Here is a 26,646-nt window from a genome sequence, read left to right on the forward strand (position 1 = left end):
GCCGGCCAAGGAGGATAAGCGTGCGCCAAGTCCGCGCGCCGACGTCAGCTCATTCCGGGAGACTCATTCCGTCGAGTCCGCGTGACACGCGCATCTACATAGGACAGCTATCAAAACAACGAAGGAGCCACGGCCGTGAGTGCACGGCTTCGCGCCGCTATCGTCGTCGCCGAACTCCAGCGCGCTGAGCGCAAACATGTTCCGGGACGGCCAGTATCTGGAAGTGATCAAGGTATCAAGACGCACCGCATGCAACAGCTGTCAACAGCTGGTTGTCAGTAAGCGCGCGCGCGCGCGCGCGTGCGATGCACGCGTGTGCATAAATATCTGCGAAGATGAGAGAGTAGCGGTATTCCATCACACATTAGCGATATTTGTCGGGATCTTGAATCGCCGCCTGGAATATTTCATTGAGCATGCTAATAATTGCTACAAGTGATGGCATTATATATGCTACTGTCTATATATGTATATATGTATATGTATATTTTGAACAGTCAAATAAAAGGTAAATAGTAAATGTTCCAGTAGCGGAACATACCCAATCCGACAACATAAAACGGTCATTATTTAATAAAAAAAAATATTTGCACAATATTTACATAATGGTTGATCTTATACAATGAACTGGTGTGCAGTAATGAAGTTATTATGTGAAACAATTTAGATTAATCGTTAGCTATTTTATTAAGAGCAAGTAATATTTTATAGTGCTTGAAAAACAGTACTTTTGATCAGTTTTAGAAGTAATTTCTGAATCTCTTATTTAAAAAGTATCATGCGTATTTTACACTTTGTCCGGATATTGGAACATATGCACATTCTATTTACATTCTGACAATAATTAAAGATACTACGCGAATGTTGTCGCAATAATCGTTCATTAATTTTATGATGATTACAAAAAAAAACACACACAGTAACTTGCGAATAATAAACATTTCTGTATATCGCAAATTGTATTCGCAGGTCTCGGACTATTGCCTTGCGACCGCTGTGGTTACCGTGCAGGAGAAAACTGTGGAGATTAAGAAGCGTAAGGTCATCACCAACAAGTGGCTGCAGGTCGAGGATTGGGCGGCGCTTTACAAGATATTGCAACGAGCGGTCCTGCGAAACAGTCGGGACGATGGTTCGCATCGCGAGGATCGAGGATGCGAGTGGAGAAAGTCCACTCGTCAATTGGAAGTCACGTAAGAATGCAGTTTTTTTATTTCGCGAGTAATTTCTTCAATAAGTTGTTTAGGTCTTATTAATCTCGTTTGTAATCCAAATGTTCATTAATTGAATAAAGTGTTATTTTTATTTCCTTCAAAAAATAATTTTCCAAATTTTCCTAAAAATTAAGCTGATCAATTTACAAAATAAATGAAGAATTATATTTTATATATTATTACATAATATAATTAATTTAATATGTTAAAAATATATATATTTGATAAGACTAGTGTCTTATCAAATAAATAAGAGTTTTTTGTCTGTAAAAAATAAGTAAAATAAAAGATATGGCATTCTAAAAATAATAAATTTCTGCGTTTGTTTGATCAAATTCAGTCATTATTAAAATACAAAGTGAGTAATATGAATTTCGTATTACAGCTACACTTTCGAGTATTCAGAATGCACAAGCGACATGCCATCCTTGCCTACAATCAAAGTACACGTATCACCAGCTCGGGAAAAAACGGTGGAACGAGACACGGGCGACGAGACGTCAAAGAGGTGCAAAGTGGAAACAGAAGACGACGCGGCGAAACGAACGAAAGAAGAGAAATCTCCCGACCAAACGACCAGCACAAAATGCGATCGGTTGAAGAAAACACCCGAGAAACCGACGCAGACTCTCTCGAAAAAGATCGAGATTCCGCACGCAGCCGTGACGGAGCAAGAGGACCAGAAAAAAAAGAGAAGTCGGGAATACGAGCTCTCCGACGATCTGGAAAACTCGTTGTTGGAAGAATACATTCCAGACGCGCCGAAGAGACCGTGTTTGGACTTCAAGTATGTGCCCAGTCGGAAGAGCATGCTCGAGACTATGCGATTAACATCGGACGAGTACACGCCGACTCTGTGCGACAACAAACACGCGGCGGAGATCATAAGTTACGTGCCAAACCCTATCGAAAAACTGGAGGCTAGCTACGAGACTTATGAGCCATGTGCCACCACGATGATCCCCGACGACGTTCTGGAGAAATACGTGCCCAATTCCAAAGGCGTTAAGTCTTCCATAGAAGAGTACGAGCCCGACTTCAAATCGCCAAGCAAATTGATGAAGTTCGACGACAGTTACGTGCCATCGAGCGTACAACAGAGCCCGTCGAGCGAGACGACAAAGACACCGGAGAAGCTGAAGTTGCAGAGACTGGAAGCGCGTCGTAAGGGCACGCCGACCAAGAAGAAGATGGATCTCTTCTCGTGAGATGTATGCGTGCTTTTCGCATCAATATGACGTGAAATTCGGTGAAGTACTTAAGCGACATGGCGCTGACGGGAGTTTTGTGAGCTCAAAATATAATTTTGCTACGACTGATTGCTTATAAAAACTATATTTTATTTTAATACGTTGTGTAAGAAGACTTCATATGTCATTGTATAGTAACGCAGTGACGTGTAATAAAACAATTATTCTAATAATTCTGATCATACCGACTGATCGATTAATATAAACCGCCGCTTACAATACCAATGTCGCGCAGCGAACGTCCTATTTCCAAACTGTAAAATCGATAAGTATCGATACGCTTCACAACTAGTCTTTTTACACGCACAGATACATCACCACAAGATCCGTTCAATGATCATCTTCTATTTCATTCGGTGGATCTTCGACTAAATTCTGTATAGGCTCGTATTTGCTCTTCGTCTCCTCTTTGGATTCTTCTTGCATTTCAACGTCCTCCTGACTGGGTTCCTCTTCGTCGTCCGTGTCGTCGTCGGCACCCGGATGAGCGGGAATCTTGTGCGTCGGGCTGCCCGACGTCTGCATAGTTCCAGGTTTCTGCCACATCTTTTGCGAGCCCTAAAAAAGACGATCAGCAATGATCGAAGAAAGTTTACGGAAACAGATTTACAAATCATTCTCGAAAATTACCTTCATTCCGCTGACCTTTCCCATATAGTAGTCATAAACAAATTTGGCCATGTGCGGCATGTCCTCGATTTCCATTGGAGCTGTCGCGGACGCGGCGTCGTACGGTCGTTCCGTGGGGTAGAGCTCCTGCGGTAGCAGCTGCAGCTTCAACGGTCTCTGCATCAGTTGGTCGAACGCCGGCGTCAGCTCGAAGCAGTTCTTGAAGAGAGACACGCGGGCGAAGACGTAGAGGCCGAGACGGGCGCGCGACATCGCCACCACCAAACGCCTCGCGTCCCTCAAATGACCGACCGCGCGCGTCTTCACCAAAGACAGCAGGATGTAGTCGTTCTGCTGACCCTGATACTTGTCAACGGTCGTTACTTTGTTCGGCCGGCCTATCAGCGGATTGTTCGCGCACCGGATATTTATCACGTCCCTGATCAGATGCTTCTGGCCGTTGTACGTGGTCAGTATGCTGATCTTGTCCGCCGGGTATCCCAGCAGACGCATGTACATGAACACAGCGACGCAGTACTCGGCTTCGGCGAGATTCTGGTAGAAGTAGGCGCTGGGCTCGCTCTCGCCGACGCCGTTAAAGTCCTCGACGTTCACCAGCTGGAAGTCGTACATGAAACCGGCGTTCGCCACCAGGTACTCGGGACTGCGCTCTACATGCGCCAAATTGCCCAATTTCTTGTAGCGCCAATTGTACAGATTGCAGATGCTGGGCCTGGCACGACCCTGGCCGTCGAGATCGACCGTAGGCACGCCCAGCCTCACGAACCTCGCGAACAGCGATTGCTCCATATTCGAGTATTTTTGAAAGGCCATGTTCTTGATGACGGGCGGCAGCTGGTGGTGATCGCCTATCATTATCCAACGTTTCAGCCGATTGTAGCCGTCCTGCGGATTTTGCAGCAGCAACGGTATGAAGGTCTCGATTTCTAGGATCTGCGCGGACTCCTCCATGAGAATATTGTCGTACTTGAAACCCATGTCGACGAGCTCGCGCCGTTTGAGCGCCGCGTGCGTACAGGTCATGGCGATCACCTTGGCTTCCTTCACGAGCAAGTACTTCGATCTGTCGAGACCCGATCGCAGCAGCTCGAAAGCGCGGAACTCTTCCAGCTGCGCGAATATCCTCTCGATGTACCTGCGCAGCAGATCGCATCTCATCAGAATCAATCGTAATTACTCGTCTTGTAAGAATTTATCGAATGTATTGTTACCTAAAGCAGCTGTGCGCAATTTTGAGATCCTCCTCGTACGAATTCCGCTTGAAAAGCGGCTGCGGGGCGTTGTCGAAAAATTTGTGGAACGGAAACTCTTCGTCGATTATAGAAGGCAAATCGCACTTCTCACTCGTGTGCTGCCTTTGTTTGATTCTCGTCTCGAAGCGTTCCCACCTCGTGGACACTTGATACGTGAAGAAGTATCCTGCTGTTTCGCATGTATACGCGACATCGCCTTTCACGTTCAGAGATTCCTAAAGAAGAAACATATTGCATAATTTTCAATATTTTAATATCGGGTTGTGCAATAAATAAGTATAATTTGAAAGTTTCCAATAAATCTATTTACTTTTTTTATCAAGTAAAGCGCAATTTCATTAGCACATAAATTAAATATTAAAAATATTCATTAAATATTCATTTGTCGAAGTTATAACAATAACACCATCTATAAGAAAGGGCGAAATTACACAACCCAATATTATTTCCAAAGTAATATTCGCTAAAAAAATGAGAAATAAATACTTGTAATCTTTGAACTTCCATCAACAGGTCCAAGCGTTTGGCGAGAACATAATTAACTCTGCCGTAGCGGCTGAAGTCCTTTTCCGTCTCCAGCGCCTCTTCTCCGTGACCGAGACGCAGAAGGTGCCGTTCGTCGATATCGAGGGCCATTATCTTTTCGAACAGCTGATTGAGCGCTTGATTGGAGTGCGTCACGATCAGCGTTCTCTGATTGGGAAAATTGTGATACAGATTCGAGATGATCTGCACGGCGACGTCTGTTTTGCCGGTACCGGGCGGGCCGACGACCAGCGTCAGACCTGGCTGCATCCCGGCTCTTATGGCTTCGACTTGCGTCGGCGTGAAGGGAATTTGATTTCTGTAATGTGACAATGTGTTTATCTTTGGTTTGAAAAAAGGTAACACGTATTGTAAATAAAGTTGCAGCAAAGCAAACACTAACTTCTTCGGTTCGTTCGCTCTATATGGACCTCTACTAGGCGGCACGTGTGGTTTAATTCTGATAATCTTCTCAATCGGTTTGTTGTTGCGTTTCCCAAGAACATCCTCGAAAGTCAACTGGAACGGTCGCACGAGATTTCCTTCGTCCTCGGAATTCGTTTTTATTTCGTATTGAGGGAAACTGGCTCGTAGATGGTCTATGTCGAGGAATGTATCGTTGAAGTCCATCGTCACGATTTCATCCGGCATTCTATTATCAACATATTTATTAGTCAATCAAATTGTAAATTATTTTGGAAAATTCTAATCTATGTTTCAAAAAAAAACAAAATCAACAATTATTTTATTATATCAATTATTGATCAGTGATTATTTGGTTTTATTAATTTTTTATTTTTTAAATATTAGTACAACTTTATTAATGTAGCTCTGGAAAAAATATTATCGTTAAAATTTCAGATAGATTTGTTCGGTCATTTTCAATTGATATCGTTTGAAGTGATCGGACAAATATACTTTGTTATTAGTGTATAGATATATAAATTGATAATAGCTCTATACCTAGAATAACACGCTGCACCGGGATCACCGTATCCGAGAATTATATCGTGCAGCCAGTCGGGCACGACGCATTCAGTATTCATGAGCTCCCTTATAGTCTCTAAGACTGCTTTGAAGTTGTTCTCTTTAGGTTTACGTCGCATTATAATATTGAATCCCTCGTACACGTCCTCGCCGCCGTGGCTGGCGTTGTCCATGTCAATCCGATATTGATTACAGTCCAGCCACACTCTATAGGTCCTCGAGTCGCCCGGTAGAATCGGTCTCGGCTCAGGGCCATCCTCGATCACCCTACCGTTCGAGTCGAGCATACCTTCGACTTCGCATCCCCGCACCGTCGTTAGGCCCACTTGCGGTACGAAGGGGAGCTTGTGACTATATTTCGTGCCTGCAATAGCGTAACAATTGTCTGAGAATTTTGTCATCTATTATTATTATACGACTATTTCATGCAAAAAAAATTTTTCTGTCGTAGCAAAACTGTCGATGCATATCAAATATTCGAAAAGCGACCAACTTTCGCACAAATTAAATCTCTGCTGCCGAGGTGTGAGATAATTTATCTTTAATAAATACGAAATCATCCGCTCTGATGACGGAACAAAAATCATTGTTAGTGATACAATTGGCAAAATTATTTTTGACACAAATAAAATTAGTATTTTTAACAAATCGTCTTAATTGACGAATTTTGCCACGATAACATAACATATGCTGTGCCGGTAAACCTTCTTTTTACCGTAATTAATTTTCTCTCTATCTTCATCATCCTTTTTTATCTTACCGATAGGATTCGGCGGTTTAACCGTGATGAGAAAGCACACGTCGTGCTTACGAAGGTTTTCCCATTCAGATTTGATCTCTTTGCGAACGCTAAGATTTATCGTAATATCAGCGCGGACCCTCGATGGCCTATTCTCGCCCACATTAGGCTTAGCCACTTCGACCACCGCGAATTGCGTGATAGGTTGCGCCATTCTGGCCCATCCACCAAAGTAGACGCCCCCGTCCTCCGCGCGCCTACAAGCAACGATAGTTTTGATTAATTTTTGACACGAGAAGAACACGCAAGGTCGTCCAACTATGAAAGAAAGATTATCTAAATACGCTATGCAGCGATTAACGTACCAAGGACTCAACCTGCTTACGGCATCCTCGATGTCTTGTCGTATTTCATCTGTAAACGTCAATAACACATGTTTAATAACTGATACTTAATAACAAATTGACGTGTGACAATGATAAACGGCAGGGACTTTTATTTATCGCTATTTACGTACATGTAGACTCCAAGCGGAATAGATTGAAGTTTCGCAGCAGATAATCGTGCAACGTGAGAAACTGCAGGTTCAATTTCGGCAGTGCCAGGCAGCCTTCGCCGGAGAAATATTCTGTTGGGACAATGCTCTCATTCCAGATAATCTCTTCGGTCGGATACAAAGGCATTTGATTTAGCTCCTCGAGCTGCGACGGTCTGCGCTCGTGTCGCGATATCTGAAATCAAAGCGCACACTTTCAGTCTCGGTCTCGTCAGCGCGATTCTCCTCGAGACGCTCGCTCTTTTTCTTTTCTCTCTTACTCACCAGCAGTTCGCGCAAAAAGTCTATATCCAGGCGGTACCAATTCTCCTCCTGTTCCCGCTCCTTGGGCGGCACTAAATTCAAATAACTCGCGATAGATCTGAGTTTCTCCTGACTGGAAATAAAAGCGGATATTAGTCAGCGTCGTTTGATCAATTCGCGGATAATCGCAGTGTTTTAATACTAACGCTGTTATGATGAATAAATTACGCGTCATTTTATACGTCAATATAATTCACAATAAAATTATACTATTCTGATATTTGTGCATTGCATAGTTTTATATTGAAGATTAAGAATTCTTGTAATTTTTATTTTCAAAAATTAGCAAAACAAAAATATAAAGACAGATATAGAAATATGTGCAGCTTCGTATCTCAAAGTTGTCACACAAAATTGATAGAGCTTTAAAATCTAAGATACGCGCTGATATATTTTGTGGAATAAATAATTTTATGTGCAAAAAAATTTACCTGAGATAACCAAAATGCTTGTAAAGGGCATCCCTGACGTCGACACTGGCTACGTTGGCCAATGCAAAATTCCTCAGGTCCGGAAATTTTGCGAAAACCGCACTCTAAAGAATTTAAAATGTTACTTGTCAGCCTTACGATCTAAAATATATAACAATACGCGCATCACTATGTTAATGACGCATTAACTAGGATTAATCATAGCTATTAAAATTCCATTCTCTTTGATCAACTACTGGTTTAACAAAAAAGATAGAGATTGACGTCTATCAAAAAATTAACACAAAAATGTAATATATTAATTGTAATGTAGAGACAAAACGCCGAAATGATGCAAAAACCAGAAACGTTATTTTCCAGTAATGCTGAATATCCCACAGATTGTAAAATGCATATTTATAAAGCCGCTATCGCGTTTCCATCTGCGGCGCTTCCACGTACCTGAAGAGACGTAATTTTTTCATAATGCAGCTGCGTCATGTCGTGATCCGTCAGAGGGTTACCGGTGTCCTCGTTGATCTCGAAGCGAGCGTAAAACTTGAGCATTTCCAGGAGCTGCAATGAAAGCGCAAAGGTGACCCAATCGTGCATTTCTAGACATCTAAAGTGGCGTTTTATGCATTGGCACGTGGCTCGTGCCATTTCTTTTTCATAGAGAAAAACTGTTTGTTCGAGTGTTTGTATATGGTCTGTGTAGGTGTATCGATAAAATTAGAATCAACAAAGTCGTTGCATTTATAATCGTCTCTTCGACGTTGTAGCCGACGAGAGGACCGGCTGCGGGTATGTTAATCGTTTTTCTCGTCGGACGAGATTTCTTCCTCGAGGATGAGTCTTTCCGAGAAAGCCAAGCCACCGTTCGTTGAGAAGCTGAAGCATTTACTGTTACTTGAAACACGTGTCACAGGTTCCCATATTGATTATACTCTGCTTTAAATGCACATTAGAAAACGCAAATGATTGCAAAGTTTTCGAATTTCAAGATGACCTAAATAGAAACTATTCAATTCTAATTAAATGTATTTAGAACGGATTTGATTGTGCTGATTTGCATTAATCGACGGATATTAGGGATGCACACCGTTACACGGTTTCTGTTACATTTCTCTGACAGTTCGTGAGGGAGATTGATAGATTAATCAGCGCACAGTACATCTAAGACGGTGCAGCTAACAGTACATCTGCTAATGAGCGTGCCAATTACTGCGGCTCGTTACTCATGCATGTTCCATATATTAAGTGACTCTTCAGGTTAACCGACTGCAGAAAGCGTCGTGGCAAAAAATAATTAATTGCAGTAATCGTCGGAACTTCCCATCATTGTCCTTCATTCATGTTAAGTGTTACAATTTTTAAAAGATAGTTCTATTGATAATTATACACAATTATCTATTGTTTACGTATGCAAACAATGCTAAATGCACAACAATACATCTTTAGCGCGTTTCTTCGTCACGCAGGATAACGTATATGGATGCCTGTCCCATTTGGAATACAGTACTCTTTCTCAGAAGCTCTATAATCAATGTCGCAAAAACAACGCGAATATAATGTTATGTAAATTAAAATACTGGATTACTCACGTTAATCAAAGTAGCGTTTATATCATAAAAAAAGCCGGGAAAATCAGCCGGGGAGTTTTCAATAATTTCGATCCCAATAATTAAAATTCATATTACGATAATACGCATATTATGATAAAATACGATAACAAATTACGATAAATTACGATCAATTACGATAATAAATAACAAATAAAGTCGCGTATCACAGTGATTTTACGATCTTAGTAGTTTTATAATGTCGCATAAATATAGTCGTGAACATAACGCGAATCGAAATAGATTGTATCAATTAAAGTATTCAGACGATAAAAAAAAACTACATAATTTCCAATAACTACAAAGTGCACTCATAAATTATAGTATGATAGCGTGCACCACTCGCTCTTCACGGCCGTGCGGCATCTCTATGTGTGCTCGCGCAGCGGCATTTAAAAGGATTGCAAAGAAATCGGAAATTGAAAGAAATCGGTCCTTCCCGATCCCCTTGTTTCTGACGGACGCAGCCTTGGCGAATGGTAAGACGAAAAGAAAAATACACGGCTCGCACTCCACGGTGCCTATCCTGACGTAAAAAAAAAAAGTGGGAGAAGATCGGCGCCTATCTCCAGCCACGGTACACCGGCTGCAAACACCCGAGAGAGCAGTCGTGTTCAGTTTCGTTCGCAGCGCAAGTGCGTTAACGCGCGCTCCTCTCCGCGACTCCCATCGCTTATCGATAGTATTTAGTATCGATACAGTAAAGCACGTTGATTTCTCTGTAAAAGATCACGTGACGCGCGTCGAGGACTTTTCTCGCGATTGCGATAACACGCCGGTCTGGATCGTTCTGAGCAAATAAAATTTTTCCGCAACGATCTCGTCAACGATCTTGAGTTTATGGAATTTTCGAGGGAAACGTGACGATCGATAAGGGCTGATTAAGTCGCGCCGTGCAGCGCATTTAATTCCTGCTTTTTGTCCGCGGATTTTCAGTTCACCGCGCAAATCTCGATCGTCGTCATCGAGAAAAGGCGAAAAAGGAAAACCGCAGTTCAACGGAATCACAGGTCTCGCCGTTATCGTTCAGCCATAGGATAACGTCGCAGAATTTCCTGCGGAAATTGCAGGACGACTCGCCGCGGTCGTTTCTTGGGCATCGAACACCGGGCGATTTGACAGTTCGTCGACCCCGATCGAGGGCGGTGCACCGAGAAGCGGTGACTTTTTCGCAAGAGTGTCACGAGACTCGGGATCTCCGGCGTCATCCTCGCCTTATCCGGCTACCTGGGCGAGAAGCAGATTCGCCCCGCGTCGACAGAGCACGAAGACATGCGGTAACGAGAGCGAAACACAATGTTGTCGTCCGATGTGAGGAATAGCAGACGGCCGGGCACGTCGTCGATCAGAGGTGCGTAAGCTTTTTGATTTTGGCGCGTGATTGATTCTCTTCCTTGCACATATATGTCATTATCTTCTTGCAAATCTCCTGTGGACCAATATCTGTTGATTTGCAATAATGATTAATGAAATTGTTTATTTTCTTAATTGAATTACTGATTAATAGAATTATATTTTCATATTAATAGAATTATATATAGAATTATATTTTTATCCCATCTTAAAAAGGCATTCATTGTTGTCGCTTTTCCGCGACGACGATCGGTTATCTCAATGTGTTTGCGCTATCGAGCGATTGTTATTGCGAAAGTTACGTACTTGTTGACAGTTTATATTTTGAGAAGATTAGTGCGGGTATTTTCTTATTCCTCTTGTGTTTTGTCGAAAATATTTATTTATCTTCTTAGATAGAGTTCTTGGAATAGAGTTGTAATATGTATACATAATCTTTTGTAATTAAAAGAATAAGTTAGCGCGCGTTTCACGCGTGCTTGTGTCTAATGTGACAAAAAATCGGCCACTTCGAGTCAATTGCATTTTGTTTTCGCAAGACTTCGCAGTGCGGAATAGAATTTTCCTCTGTGAAAATAATGTTTTAAGACCTTCGTGCCGATCAACAGTTCTCGATGTATATATGTATGACACATCGTTGTAAAGTTCGTTTTTTATCGATATCCCGATATTAGTTTTGTCACGTAGGTGATTTCACGAAAACAATGCGAGCACCCAAGAAAACAATATCAGAAATCAATTAATACTACGTATTAATATGACTTATTAATGATGTCGTTTCATAAATGCGCCTTGCGCAGCGTCAGGATCATGTTTCCATTCCTCGTTTACATCAGAATTACTTCGTTTACATAAATCTCCGCTCATTAATATTCACTTAGACGCAACTTTATCCGCACGGTAGCTTTGTGCATTAGAAGTAGAATACCTGCGCGGTGCAGATAATAAATTAACTTATCAATTACGACACGTGGCCGGGCTAAAAATCTGTACAACGACTTCGATTCACGCGTAGAGAAAAAAAAATCAAAATTTCTGAGAAAATTAATTTTAATCACTATTGGCAGCATCATTTCATCGGCAAAGAGGACGCTGTGCCGAGGAAAATTAATTAGCGGATAATTAATTTGCAGTCAATATATTTAATGTACACATCGAACGTGCGCGTGCATCTGCGGGTAAACAATACTTCGTTGTTCATCCGGAAAACGCGGATCCGATAGAGGCCGTTCGGTTTCAAAACGAGTCGAGAAACGGATACTATAAATCATCGTGGAAAAGTCGTGAAGCCTGTCTCTATAAATAAATAGCGGATGGCGAGATTAAAGTCTCTTATCTCGACGTTTCATAATTCTCTAAAGCTAATTTGACGAAGAGATACACGGTATATTAAGTAAAACTTGTTGAATTTATCAACAACGTTCGTTTCTGTTGGCGCGAGATATTATCAGCCAGCGACGATCGTCAAGTTTGTAACTTCTTTTCGCTCGTACATTTCCTATCATCCGCGCCGAGCGCAAGACGACGAAGCTCCGTTTTCGCTTTCTTTGCCCCACATAAATTTTACGATCTAATGTCATATCTAATGTCATATGCGCACGCTTATCTCGAGCTCACGCGACGATCGAAACTAAATGAGTGCGAAGTAATTTATTGGCGTAAAACTTCATCGGACAAACACACGGCGAGATATCAATGCGTGATTGTCTCGTTAATTTCATTCGTTCATTACGTGATTTGCGGCAATTACGTCTACTAAACATAGATAGTGTGTTTACGTTAACCGGTTGAGGAAAATATTCACGGCATTCCTACGAGATTCATGGTTAATCGCGCGGTTTATTGAAATTAATTTTTCTTTCAACATCGCGATTTCCTAGAAATTACACGACGATGACGCTCGCTCGTTAACATACTAGCGAAACTAGCGATCCGCGGACTTTATTGATACACGGTGTTACGTTCAAAGTTTAAGACCTCGATGTTTTCCGACGAGAGAGCTGCGGCGACCGGGTCAAGAGATCGCCCCAGAAAGCTCGAGTAGTCGCGAGAGCGACACGGCACGTACGCGCAAAATGCACGGCGCCAGTTGAGTGTACTGGCAAAAATAACGTTATCCGGCGAGATTACGGGGCCGATAGCGCATGGATTATAAATAAAAAAAATGCAAAAATTAATGGAGCGTTTACTCAGTCAGATATAACGATAATGGAGCACTAAATCGCTGGAAGCGTAACGCTAAAAGGAAAATAAAAATAAACAAAGAATGCGCGAGTTGAAGAAACACGCGCATATCGCGCGGATAATTAAAACATAAACATGAGAAAGAGTTATCCAAGTGTGGGAGGATTAACATTATCAGCGTTAATACGACGAATCGAGTTATTCAACGAGTGGCTTAATTTTTTGTAACGAAAGGACGTGACATTGCAAATCTCTTTGCGAGATGGATTATTTGCTGCACGTTAAAGCCCGCTCTCTCCGCGCATTTCTCGTCGCTTCGGCCAGGAGGAAGAGTGCGCAGCGCGCAAGATAGAATCTCAAAATCGCAGGCGAGCGGCACCGTTGACCGAGTATCCGCGCGCGGAGATCTAGTGCGCGTGCAGCGCGGTCCAGCGCCCGCTAATAAAGAGTTAGCAGTTTAACAGTGCCATCCCTTCTTCTTTCATAACGATTGTTTCATATCGCACATCTGCCATTAGCGCTAAACTGGGTTATCGGGGTACACCGTTCCTATTGCGTTTCTTATGCGCGTTCTTGGCACTCGTTTCTCATCTCCGGCGGCGGCTCTCGTCTCCACGGATGAAACGAAAAACCCTGTGTTCTAAATTGTGAATTTATTATTTCCTGCGGATCTCGATGTCCCCCCCGCGCGGAGGAGAACTGATACGCTCACGCGATAGTATCGTGAAAGATAAAAGTAAAAAACGATATCAACCTGATCCTCGCGTGACGCACGCGGAAACTCTACAGCAAATGCTTCGCTAAAGCGCGAATATATGTTCGCGAGATACGTGCGAGAGTTTTTCTGGATTCTATTTTCAACATCTCAATACCGGATTTCGCGTTTTCTTTTTCAACATCATTACACAACGTAAATTTATATACAAATAATGTATCGCATACATGGAAGAGATTATATTTCCGAAGGAAAACACCTGCGCGGAGAGGGATTCTTATTACAGGATCGTTACGAGCGCGGCAATCTCTTTCCGAGAACCATCGCTTGAAGAATTTGATTAATGTGAAAAATTAATTTCTTATCAATTCCGCGTTTTTACACGCGTGATGCAATTTCTAGAGAATAATTGCGCGACTATATGTTATTACATTTAGCCAATTCATCGTAACAAGGTGATCGAAATGCGACGATCCGCAGGTTCTCTCTGGTTGCTGTGGTGTTGCCTGCTCGCGTGCTCGATTACCCCGAGCGCGTCCCACAATGTGTCCTGCTGCCCGGAGGACGCAATGTGGTCGCATACGGCGTCCAACTGCTCGGACGGCACGAGGATTCGCTTGCACTGTCCGTACGGCATCTTCCTCATCGATCCCGAGGAGAGCGACAACTTCACCGTCGTCCACGAGGACGACACCGCTTGGCTGGTGTTGGACGTCGACGACAAAATCCCGGACGACAGGTAATGCATTCCCGCAGCTTCCTGCCCGCTTTATCCGCGCAATCGCGCGGGCAATTCGTTGCATTTCCGGGACAAAATATCACCGGAACGAAAGTGCCGGTAACTATTGAAAAACACGAGAAAGATCCCGATGATTTCCGCTGTTATTGTGGCGCATTATTATCGCGCAATTAATTATCGATAATGTTTACAACGAATCAAAGAATCTTCATGAATGCGTAATTAATGTCAATCGTGATTGATGATATGCCGCAATGTTTCGCTGTTAATGAGTTTTTCCATTCATCAATTTTACGCGTATTCTTTTAGATTCTGCGTGGCCAAATCGGAGCACAGCGATGACGAGATCGCCCTGGTGTGCTTCGATAAGGAGCTGCTGGAGGAGAGCATGTCGTGGATGTGGAAGAACACGCTGATCTGCATCGTGAGCATTATCTCGGCCATCTTCCTCATCGCCACCCTGGCGGTGTACGTGATGCTGCCGGAGCTGCGGGAGCTCCAGGATAAAGCGATGATGGCCGCCGTCACCACCCTGGTCGTCAGCTATACCGTGCTCTCCATTCAGCACTTGCGGCCGGCTATGGAAGACGATTACACTATCTGCGTCACTCTCGGTGCGTTTTATAATTATACTTGTAATTAGACGGCCGATAAGTGCAAGAGGACTTATCGCAAGCTCGAGCGAGGAGAGTATCTCAAGAGCCGCGCCCAAACGAGAGCGTCATTATCTAATTATTTTTACTTTTCGCGATTAATTTTAATTACTTTTGCGATTTTGTCAGTTTTATCTTCGCGACCATTAAATCGCCATTCAATTTCTGCTCTCGTAATTTCTAATTCTTCGCCGTTCCAATTCGTGTTTCAGGATTCATACTGTACTTCGCCTTCATGTCCGCGTTCTTCTGGATGAACATCGTGGCCTTCAACGTGTGGCGCGTAGTGTGGTAAGTGCCGGACGAATAAATTGCCCGAGAAACGCCGGACGTGCGTGATGAACGGCGACGACGGTGTCGTCAAAGATACACTTGAATTCTTCAAAACTCAATTTCTTCGTTGTAGGTTTAAAAACTTCAGGGTGAGGGATCAGCCGCTCTACTACGCTTACTGCATCTGGGGATGGGGTGGTCCAGCGTGCTTCCTGATCGTCGCGTTAACGTTGCACAACTTGAAAGGACAACATCTGAAGCCCGGCTTCGGCGAGTACAGCTGCTGGTTTGCCGGTAAATTTCCAAGTTTTGTTATTTTTCTGTATCAATTTGTAATATCTTTTGCGCTTCAGCATCCGCGCCTCTTCTATAATCTTTTCATTGTTGTTTTCAACAAACTCTAACAAGAAAATATTCAATGATAGATTTTATTCCATAACATCGTCCGAATGCACATCGATGTCGAAATTTGAGCAATCAGCGATTTGTTCATCGGTTCGTTTTTTTTTTTTTTTTTTTGAGGTACCTGAGATAAAACACCTTGACTTACTTCGCAGGTACCGCGCAAACATGGGCGTACTTTTACGGGCCGGTGACTATTCTGCTGACGTTAAATATGATCTATCTCGGCCTGACCAGTTGGCGTTTGTGGCACCAATACCGAAATTACACCGGCAGCAAGTTGCGCGTCCTGCGGTTCAAGTGTCTGCTGTACATCAAGCTGGTGCTCGTGATGGGCATCACCTGGATCTTCGAAATAATATCATTCGCCATCGACACGAAGATGGACGAGTTCTGGTGAGCAGTCTTTCAAATAATTAATCCACATCACGTGTCTATATCAATTATCAATCTACGAATTCTTTCCCACTAGGATCCCGACGGACCTGTTGAACGGTCTCCAGGGATTCATCATATTCCTGCTTTTGGTCGCGACGCGGAAACGAGTGCGGAAGCTGTTGGCGAAGAAGCGGCCTTGCGGCATCGCCTTCCCGAAGTCCTGGGCGGCTTACGAAGACGAGGAGTGCGAGGCGGTGCTCCCCGAGGAGCTCGAGCTGTCCCAGCAAGGATAAAGCATTTTTATATTCTCCGCGCAATCTTTAGGACTGCGGATCGCGTCGTGCTTTAGATGTAAAAAGTATCACCTAGGAAAAGACAGTCTCGGATTATCTGTACATTATCTGTAGGCAAGCACAGATAACGCGGCCGTTATCACGTTTTAATTAATTTGATTCTAGAAGTGTCTCTCGCGCGTATTTGTAGACTTCATTGTATTTTATTCTTTGCGCGAATATCTTCGTCGTTATATAAAGCAGTCTCCATTATGTTAATCTGTTATCAGTCAGCAATTGAGTCGAAGTCGCTGTATCTCTCTTCTTAACATACGTATTATCCTTATAGATATTATTCTCACATGTAGGAGACACGAAAACACAACTTGGCTGATAACGGATAGTGTACAAGTCGTCGATAAATAAGTCGTTGTAAGTTTCCTATCGCCGCGGCTCGCGTGGCGTGTGTTATTTCTACGATTAGCGCATTATTATTAGTACAATTAGTGCATTATTATTATTATTAAGCGCTGTTACAAGAATCTCCGTAAACGTTATGTAAATGTTGAACCAAATTACTGGACGAAGTGAAGGAAAAAAAAAATATAAGGCAGATTACAATTACTCATCGAATGCGTAATATCATTTCACGCTTGTGATTCAGTTTTTAAATCACTCGCGGAAACGAGTGACGGCGACGAGTCATCCGATCACACCGACGTGTGATTTCCTACGAAAGCGCGTAAAATCCGGGCCCATTCACACGCCGTATTTTATTCTACTATCGCGAATATACGTCAAACGCCAAGGTTTTCGTTTGTACGGCAAACATACGCGCAAACAAACCAGCCGCAAACTTGACGCCGCGACATTGAGACACAGATATAACAAGCTGTTGAGAAATCAATCATCGAGACAAAGGCCACGCTACTCGTGTTTTGAATCCAAAGGCTACCGGGAGCTTTCACCGCGGAGGGGAACAATAGCCTCGATTAAATACGCGTAAGAGGCACTTGTTAGTGCAAGTTCTTAACAAAATCTCATCTACGCAATGGCATGAGTCTCGAAAACAGGTTTATAAAAATTATCGCCACGGGTGATTTATCGAGTGTCGTAAACACGCACACAACGTCCGTCCTACTTCCATTGATTTCACGTATAACTCGTCACGCGTCATCCACTTCGATATACGCTCATTGATGCAAATTAAACAGGAGTGTTTCAGATGCAGTAGATCACCTTTCGCCCAATTTGAAGTTGATTTTTTCACAGCAAAAAATATCAAGAAGAACCAAAATATAAATTTCGAAATTAAATTGAACATAAATATTTCTTGAATGATAAAATAAATTAAGATAAATATATTTGAAGACTTAATTATTTCTCAATATTTTTTTCAAGAAAGATCAATTTCAAATTAGTTGAATAATTTACAGATAAAAACTGGTATCTTTCTTTTTGCATAATTATGTCGCACTGACAATTAACGCACCAAATCACGGGATGTTGAACTTAATTAAATTCACGCGGTGCACTTTAGTTTGATAGTGACGCTGATAGATAGTAGGTCATGATCGCATGATGCGGATGAAATTTGTTAAGCAAATCGGACCCTCCTGAAATAATCGATGCCACTGCAATGCATTACATGCTCTCATGTGCATTTGCAAAATAATATAAAAGTTTCTATGCACAAAAATGTATAAAAATATTTTTCAGAAAATAATGCTATTTAATTCTACAATAAAATAAATCACGACAAAATTCTAGACATTGCTATTTAAACGCAGTTTTTTTTCTTCTCTAATAAATATATTCATTATTTAAATATAGCTAAAAATTTTTTTGTTAAAAATTAAGTTTCTCATATTTTTCTGTTTTGAAAACCAGTTAAATATCTTAATCATCTTATTAGCATTTCAAATGCTAATAATTAGCTTGTTATTTAAAATGCTTATTAACATTTCGAATGCTAATAATTCGCGTTATTATGCGTAGATACAGCATCCGTCACACTAGCCCGTGGTTATGTATTTATTTTTCATTCGCTTCATTAATTATATCCAGATAACCTGATAGTAAACGCTTTGTGTGTACATAATTGAACAATCGTTTAAAGAATCAAGAAAAGACAGAGAGAAAAAGATAAGGCCAATATGCATATATTATCTGTCCACACATCTGGCGATGTGTACTGTCATAACTGGTAAGCATAATAACACATTAAAGATTTAAAAATGAATCCATGATAATCCCGGAACTTAATTGCTAAGCTTTAGTACAGCTGCGCTAATGAAATATACCGTAAACAGATTGAAAGCGGCAGAAGAAGATAACGCGATGATTTTTGCACGCTTTAAATGTATCTTCAATAAAGAAGAAAATTGCAATAAAAGGATTCACAATTTATTTATTTGCAACAAGGGTTATATTATTCTTGCTCAAGGAGCGACGAATTTAAACTGTGCAAAAAATATCAAAAATATACTGTCACTGGATATACAAGCTCTAGTGACTCGAGTGCTCAAAAGAAGTAATGTGCGGCTATCATATATGATGCATTGCGAGCGTAAATAGAGCAGCTCGCGATTCATGCTTAGCACACGTCCTGTAACAAGAGTATACTAAGGAGAAGAGGGAAAGCGAGTTACCGGTGTCTAATGATGTGGGACGAAACCCAAGACTCGATCTAACTTTCAGAAGACTCATTATTAAGCCCATCATTTTTTAAATGATGAGAGTAAAATCAGATATACAAAAACGTTTCTTACGTATGTTTCAAGTTCAAAAGAATAATAAATGTTAAAAATTTTTCTCTATTTTATTTGCATGATAAATAAGACATGTTTAATTTGTAGCATATCAACGCAAATCTCGTGGGAACTCGAAAATATTTTTTCCCTTGATTTTCAAATCTGAATATACATGACAGCGAAACTGTCTGTCATGCAGCCCTTATTGAATTGTTTTCTCTAAATACGTGACGAAATAAGCAAATTGTACAACGTGTTTACGTGTGCCGTTGGATGTCTAAAGTTCACAATGAGGTTCGTTTATCGAAGAATAAGTAACAAAAAGACAGAACAAAAAAAAAATAATAAGTTTAGAGAACACAACTATGTTGACGTAAATACCACGCCAATACCACGAACTTTTCTTGTTATGTATAGTAATATTCACGACGAAATTTCGGCAAAAAATATCACGCCACTTTCGTAATTGTTTTGTCTAATCATTTCGAGTTGTGACAATCCGGTGGATAAGATTGACGGTGTGTCACGTGCGGGGGGGGGGGGGGGATCGTCTTTGCGATTACGCACGTAATAATATTAGAGGTCGAAAAATAATGGCAATTTTGATAAGGATAATTTCGCGAGATAGAACTGTCGCGTTTAGAGAAAAAAAAAAACACTTTTAATAATTTCAAAGAAGTTATCAATGTTGCACGACAAAAGAAATATCGGAGTGATTAAAAAAATTATACGGTTTTGACGTTAGTAAGAAAAGAAAAAATAAATCACGTTCTTAATAAGTCTGATAATTTAGTTCCCATGTCATTCACTCATTGATACCGTTATCGTACATTGATAATCCTTTGACATTTCACCAGAGAGGTTTCATCAAATTAAATATTGTCTCATTGGTAATAAATGATATACGTTCAACTCTCAAAGCTTCGACGCAGAGTAATATCTTATTAAGTTGCATAAAAGAGCATTTCATTTATCTCAACAGTCCCACATTGATATTCGATGCAGTTATAAAAAAATATCCATTTGACTCTTAATCATTGACGCAGAGTACTTTAATTACTTATCTTGAATGTTTTCAACTATTAAATTGCATAAAAAAGTATCTCATTTATTTCAATATTCTTACATTGAGATTCAGATATTGAAAAGAAATATTCGTTCGACTCTTATGCACTGAGATGCAGAGTGCTTTAATTACTTATTTCGGTTATCTTCAACTATTAAATTGCATAAAAAATTGCATTATCTAAACACTAAGATATATTCAATATATTTCACACTATTTTAAGTTTTTTAAAATTTATTTTATCCTTTGCACAAACAATTAAGAGACAAGAATGCATCAACAAAAATGAAACGTAGCAGAAAGCGGAGCGCGGAGATGCATCCGAGCGCAATGCCGGCGCCCGCCGTTGTGTGTTCAGAGCCACTGCAGCTATGAAAGCGAAGGTATATTCACCCGTGGTCGTCGAGGGATGCAAGAGAGTGAGGGGGGAGCCCGATGCGCGGTAGGGGATGGGAATGTGATGGCGGCGAAGTCTGGTAGGGGAGAGGTAGCTAGCGAACGCGAGAGGAGGCATTGTGTGGCCGCTAGGACAGACCGGAGCCAGGTATGGCATGGTGATGAACTGAGTGAATCACGCTTCGGACGCTTCGAGAAACGATCGATCGTGCAAACACGCAACTGCGACAGCAGAATTCCTTTCCGCTTCGACAATCGAGAGGCGAAGAAACGATCAGTGCGAATGCGAACGTAAGAGGAAGATCCGTGCGCGTTTCCAGCGTCATGTGTGCGAGAAGCGTGTTGCTGTTGCTCGCCGTCGATTGGATCGCCGAGAGCACACTCGCCGTTGCGTTGAGTCAGCACGTAAAGCCGACCGTGAACATCAGTAAGTGCTGCGAGCTCGAGGAGATGCTGGTGAACGAACGTTGCATACCGTTGACGGAAGTCAATAAGACCAAGTGGCAGCCGGAGTTCGTGAAACAGGCGAATAAAGCGAGCAAAGTAGATTACGAGCTGAAAGTCGGACGACCGAGGTGCAAACCGAACGAGCACGAGTGGACTGTGTATGATTATCCTGGCTCGTATAGGCTGGACTGCTTGTTGTTCCTGTCGAACGGCATGCTGCGTCACTATGCCAAGTGCACCGCGTCAGAGAATAACAGCGATGCCGTGTTTGACGAGGACGACCACGTTAAAGAGTATCCGAATGTACAACGATTGCACGCCGATTATCCGTTTGGGCATTACTGCGCCGACCAGGCAATGCACAGCAACAATAGCCAGGTGGGGACGTACGCCGTGGTGTGCGTGCGAAACAATGCCGTACACTGGACCGACACCGACTACTTGATGCAGCACGCAATCGATCCCGCTTTCCACGCCGTATCGATGGCCTGCTACCTCATCGTCGCGGTCATCTACTTCGTGCTGCCGCAGCTGCGCGATCTCGTCGGCAACATCATCACCAGCATGATGCTCTGCCTCGTGGTCAACCAGTGCGCCTCCACCGTCAGAATATTCACCGAATTTGGCAGTCATATCAGCTTCATTATCGCCGGTACGTGGTTCTCACTTGACACGTGTTATTTATCCCGAGAGAGATTGAATCACGCGGCGCGAGTCTTCAAGACGTCCTTAACGGATGCAAGTGATTATCGGAAGAGATTTCCTGTGGCAAATAGACCGTGTCGAAGCGTATCTAATGTCATCGTTTCAATAAGAAACTTTTTGATGATGCATCCTGTCTTCTGTTCATTTCGACGATTTGATATTAGAAGAATTTTGGCGAAATCATTTTTTATCTTTATTTTTTTAAAGATAAATTTCTGAGAGTCAAGATTGAAAATTGGATGCATCTGATTCCATCAAATTTTCTGCAAAAGAATGTGCCAATAATTCGGATTTATTCAAAAAATTGCGAACAGTTAATGTAACAATACTGAATACCGCTTTAGAGAATTATCATTGACCATCTTCTCTCATAGCATTAAGCATCGAGACAGTGAAATTTGCGGTCACATCCTTTTCATTCTAAGCCCATTAGCTCCTATTTGTAAGATACGCGAAGTTGAGCGTCGCGCAGAGATGCGTGAGTCATTCAATGATCTTAGCGCGTTCGCGATGAAAGAACCGATTAATAAGCGCGAGCACTTGAACGGCCTCTGAGAAACGGATCGCCGAAGCGTTTCACGCTGCAAAGCAGGAAGTAACGCTGCATTCATTTTCGTTTTTTTCTCTTTTTCCAGACACGGTCATATACGTTTCCCTGATGGCGATCTTCATGTGGCTCAGCGCGCTGGGCTACTACGTGTGGAACGCGTTTAAGTCGCGCAACGTTTTTCTGCGAGTGACCGACGGCAGGAAGTACTGCTACTACTCGTCGTGGGTGTGGGGTCTGACAATCTGCCTCGCCGGCACCGCGTTCTTCGCGCACTTCGTTCTTGAGACGGACAAGCACACTGTCGCCGGCCCGATGTACCCCGCTCAGGAGACCGTCGGTTTGCTCGGGATGTCCGTGATGTTCACGTGCATCGGTTTCGCCGTTATAATCGACCTATGTCTGATACTGACGACCGCAAACAGAATCAAGAGGATAAACACGTACGGCCGAATTCACCACAAGATGAAGTACAGCTTCCGCATGTTCGTCTTGCTCTACGTGATCTTGAGCGCTGGTTGGTTCTCGCTGATGTTGTCGCAGTTCAAGTACAAGGCTTTCGAGTACTGCAACATCGTCGTCAATCTCTTGCAAGCGCTAATGGTACTCTATGTGTGCGTGTTGGGCCAGCGTAGAGTCACGTTTCTGCTCAGCAAAACATGCAACTGTTGTGACGTTGGCGACAACACCGAGGGCCTTGACTGGGGCGAGGAGATGACTGCCATTAACGCGGGTTATTAACGCATTGTTTGTCACTCACGAACAATTCACAATACGATCGTTCTATGTCGCGAGTACGATCTGTATGCAAATCGATGACGCGTTTAAGTCACGAGTACAAATACCGCGCACACAGCCATAAAGAGTAGAGTGGAACGATAAACATTCCATGCTAAAAGCAAATACAAGCATGTGCTCGTATGTGCGTGCATTCACAGTCAAATCGAGAATATGATTCTTCATATCGATTGGATTCAACACACTTGTTTCCATGATTCATCTCAAAGTCATAGCTCATAAAAGCATATATTTCTCGCGTGCAGATTTTAGCAAATATATATAGGTATATACATTGAAACCAAAAGATATTCTTTGTAGAGTGTGATCAATGGATATGTTTTTTACTTCACCGGGAAACAGTATTATGCGTGTAATAGCATTAAGCAAACGCAAAACGTGCAAGATATGTAAAAAAAGATATGTATACATTCGAGACAATAATTGGAGAGAGAAATGTGGCAATATTGTAAATAATATTGTAATAATCAAGCCAATGTGTAAATTCAATACGAGTCGGAAAAGCAGATAAATTTGACTGATAAAAGATATTATAAATTAAAAAAAATTTTTTAAAAGTTATATATGAAATATACGAGATACATATCGATTAAGATTGTTGATAAACGAATTATGGCACATTGGAAAAATTACGTGTGCCTTTAATATATCAATATGTCAAACTTGCCGATTGTATGTGCCTCAAATCAAAATTAATCTCTTGCCTTATAAAAATGTACGCTTACTTAGACATCAATTTCACAATTCACAAGTCATTTCACAATTTTGACATCTAGCATCTATCGATGTTTCTAGCACATCATCTCACCATAAATGTACTGATTTCTAAATATAAAAAGTCAATTATATTGTGCAATATCAATAATACTATTCAATTACTAATTAACAAAGTTTGTTATGCAAATGAGTTGCACAATATAGTTAAATACATCAATCCCTGATGGTCTGATTTTTTAATGATACTTATGTAGTATTTATATTTATGTGTAGAGTGATCCAATTTTTGTACAAGACAGTCGATAAATAAAATTGAAATAACTAATTAAATTATAGCATGTGCTATCCGTGTAATATTAATTTTGTGAAGACTTACCTGTCCGAATAAACTTCCTTCTGGACGATGCAGTAGATTGGATAATTGGCAACGTACGACTAGATGATTATCATCCATGACGGTGGTGAAGTAACGTCTAGTAGGAAGTAGAGCCTCGAGATCGATGACCAGCTCCAAAAATCTTTCACAGTAGCGTACTTTATCCGGAAGTACAAGTCCTGTCAAGAATACGCAAATACAAGAATATATTCATAGTCACTTTGTCCAAAATTACAAATTCTATCAAAAATAAACACATAAAAATACATATTCATACTTGAATATGAAGTAAAATCTTAAGTTCTTAGCATTACTTTCTTTTAAGATTTGTTAAAATTGCTGGTTTTATTAAAAATATAAAATCTAGTCATCTTAGTTACAATAAATTAGAAAAGCGTATTGTAAAATGTATATAAGTCATATTTTTGCTGTTATCAGTAAAGATATATGCTTAAAAAGAACAAATCAATTATTAGTCTTATTTTGCATATTATAATTTGTTTCTTTTATCACATATCAAATACTTTTTCTATAGATTTGTGTTATATCATATTAATATTACAAAATATAAAATCTATTAAGACATTCCAGAATATATTTTTCATATAAACAAAATTATAGCACATGTTGAAAATTCATGTCAATGTTCAATTAAAATTCCTGGCTTTATTAAAGATATAAATTAATAAGATTATTAAAAAACCTATAAAGAAATTGTACATCTTTTTAAAAGAATATAAATATAATTTAATTAGATAATATATAAAAATATATACCTTCTGCAGAAACTGTTTCTAATATTGTCATAAATTTGATCATGAGCTTATGCAAAAATCTACGTTCCCAGTCAAGTTTCTTCTTTTGTTCTGGAGAAACAGAATTATCCCTTTTCCTTATAATTCTCCAGTATTTCTTCAGTATTGGATTCCTTTTGAATTCAAGTTCTCTTCTACCTTGTTGCAAAGAGAACCACATAGCAAGAGACACCAATCTCTTAACCTCCTCTCTAACTAGGATTACTTCCATAGAGTTAAAACAGTGATTCAAGAATACTATCAAAGCTGTTTGTTCCTTTAGCTCAAAATCCATTATGCTATCTTCCAAACACGCTTCGAGAACCTTTTGGACAAATCCCGCAAAATGCGTTGAATTCTTCTCAAACGCCTCCCAAACCTGTACCCTCTCTCTGAACTTCTCGTTCACCATGACAACAATAGACATAGTGTGTGCTCGTGTAGCATCCTCTGCATCGTAATTTGGCCAGAGAAAATTTTCCAGGTACTGACTAAACTCCAACATCATGATTCTCCGAATGGAGAATTTGGACGCACATATTTCTTGCACATAAATATCTTCCACTACTTTGGGGTTAAATGGTAGATGTGAATTTGTAGTGTGTGGAGCCCAGTACTTATTTGCAAGCTGCAAAATAGAATATTATGATGTAGCCACAAAGTACAATGACAAAAATCAATAAAAATTTGCCTAATTACAAAATTAGGAATATAAATTTTAGTAAAATAATAATAAAGAAAATTAACCTGGGTAATTCTGTCCGCATTGATCTGTTCCACCGTCGGAGCGGGATTGTTGCTTTTAACAGGCGGTGCGTTTTGTACCTCCATCGTATTTACAAATTGTAATCGAATGTTAAGTTAACCTAACCTAATTTTATTCACCGGTACACACAGCATGCACTCACAAACACTCAATGCCACTCAACGCTGGACGCAAATAACATATGCTACTGCGTAACACTGCGTAGATCATGCTAGAACATATATAACAACACTTGTGCAAATCTATCCGAACTTCCAAGAGTGATTTAACTGAACGACATCGGCTTTTAAAAGAACTTCACTCGTTCACGATTGACGAATGCATACGGAAAATATGCATCCACAAATGACTGGTTCAAGAAAGGATAAAGTATGTGCTGAAAAAATAGTAGACACATATCATTAACATAAATGCTATTAAATTAATGTAAATATTACTTGTTTTTTTCCGCGAAATAACGAACAATTTCTACCGCGAGAAACATGTTTGCGAGAATTCGAAGAATAAATTACTTGTTTGAAATTTTCAGGTATGGCGGGTTCTTTTAATTGGTTAGTGTAGCATTAATTACCCAACATTTTATTATGGACCAATCATAGGCCTACAGAAAGTTTAAAATTTATAAGAGATAACGTAATGGGTCGATTTTCTTATAAATGCATCATGAAGTTATGTGATTTGTGAAATATACCCTTATGAAGGATTCACATTACCTAATGTATGAGATCAACATCCAATAAAAAAACGTAGTTTCTAGAAACTTTATCTAACGCCAAATTGTCCATAAAAAATAAATTTTTTTATTGGATATAAGATGTTGTAC

General features: G+C 40.9%; 4 protein-coding genes across 4 annotated transcripts; 3 read left to right on the forward strand and 1 right to left on the reverse strand.

Moving 5' to 3' along the window:
- Nucleotides 1-91: 91 nt before the first annotated feature.
- LOC105678674 (uncharacterized) lies at nucleotides 92-2,637 on the forward strand. The gene is made up of 3 exons (XM_012378182.2): nucleotides 92-232; nucleotides 970-1,193; nucleotides 1,600-2,637. Exons 1-3 carry the CDS (start codon nucleotides 197-199, stop codon nucleotides 2,420-2,422), a joined length of 1,083 nt encoding a protein of 360 aa, XP_012233605.2. The 5' UTR covers nucleotides 92-196; the 3' UTR covers nucleotides 2,423-2,637.
- LOC105678668 (RNA helicase aquarius) lies at nucleotides 2,534-26,315 on the reverse strand. Its single transcript, XM_012378173.2, has 15 exons — nucleotides 25,805-26,315; nucleotides 25,040-25,685; nucleotides 24,264-24,442; nucleotides 8,330-8,443; nucleotides 7,889-7,992; nucleotides 7,419-7,530; nucleotides 7,116-7,329; nucleotides 6,964-7,012; nucleotides 6,620-6,855; nucleotides 5,836-6,223; nucleotides 5,276-5,524; nucleotides 4,834-5,191; nucleotides 4,306-4,562; nucleotides 3,095-4,229; nucleotides 2,534-3,022 (listed from the first exon to the last, which is right to left on the reverse strand). Exons 1-15 carry the CDS (start codon nucleotides 25,886-25,888, stop codon nucleotides 2,795-2,797), a joined length of 4,353 nt encoding a protein of 1,450 aa, XP_012233596.1. The 5' UTR covers nucleotides 25,889-26,315; the 3' UTR covers nucleotides 2,534-2,794.
- On the forward strand, nucleotides 10,066-18,227 carry LOC105678673 (probable G-protein coupled receptor Mth-like 1). Its single transcript, XM_012378181.2, has 7 exons — nucleotides 10,066-10,840; nucleotides 14,222-14,480; nucleotides 14,790-15,094; nucleotides 15,346-15,424; nucleotides 15,540-15,700; nucleotides 15,964-16,204; nucleotides 16,281-18,227. The coding sequence occupies exons 1-7, from the start codon at nucleotides 10,786-10,788 to the stop codon at nucleotides 16,477-16,479; spliced, it is 1,299 nt and encodes a 432-aa protein (XP_012233604.1). The 5' UTR covers nucleotides 10,066-10,785; the 3' UTR covers nucleotides 16,480-18,227.
- On the forward strand, nucleotides 20,634-24,217 carry mthl5 (G-protein coupled receptor Mth-like 5). The gene is made up of 2 exons (XM_012378179.2): nucleotides 20,634-21,772; nucleotides 22,461-24,217. Exons 1-2 carry the CDS (start codon nucleotides 20,998-21,000, stop codon nucleotides 23,111-23,113), a joined length of 1,428 nt encoding a protein of 475 aa, XP_012233602.2. The 5' UTR covers nucleotides 20,634-20,997; the 3' UTR covers nucleotides 23,114-24,217.
- Nucleotides 26,316-26,646: the final 331 nt, after the last annotated feature.

Source organism: Linepithema humile, chromosome 2 (assembly GCF_040581485.1).
Source record: "Linepithema humile isolate Giens D197 chromosome 2, Lhum_UNIL_v1.0, whole genome shotgun sequence".
Taxonomy (NCBI): Eukaryota; Metazoa; Arthropoda; class Insecta; order Hymenoptera; family Formicidae; genus Linepithema; species Linepithema humile.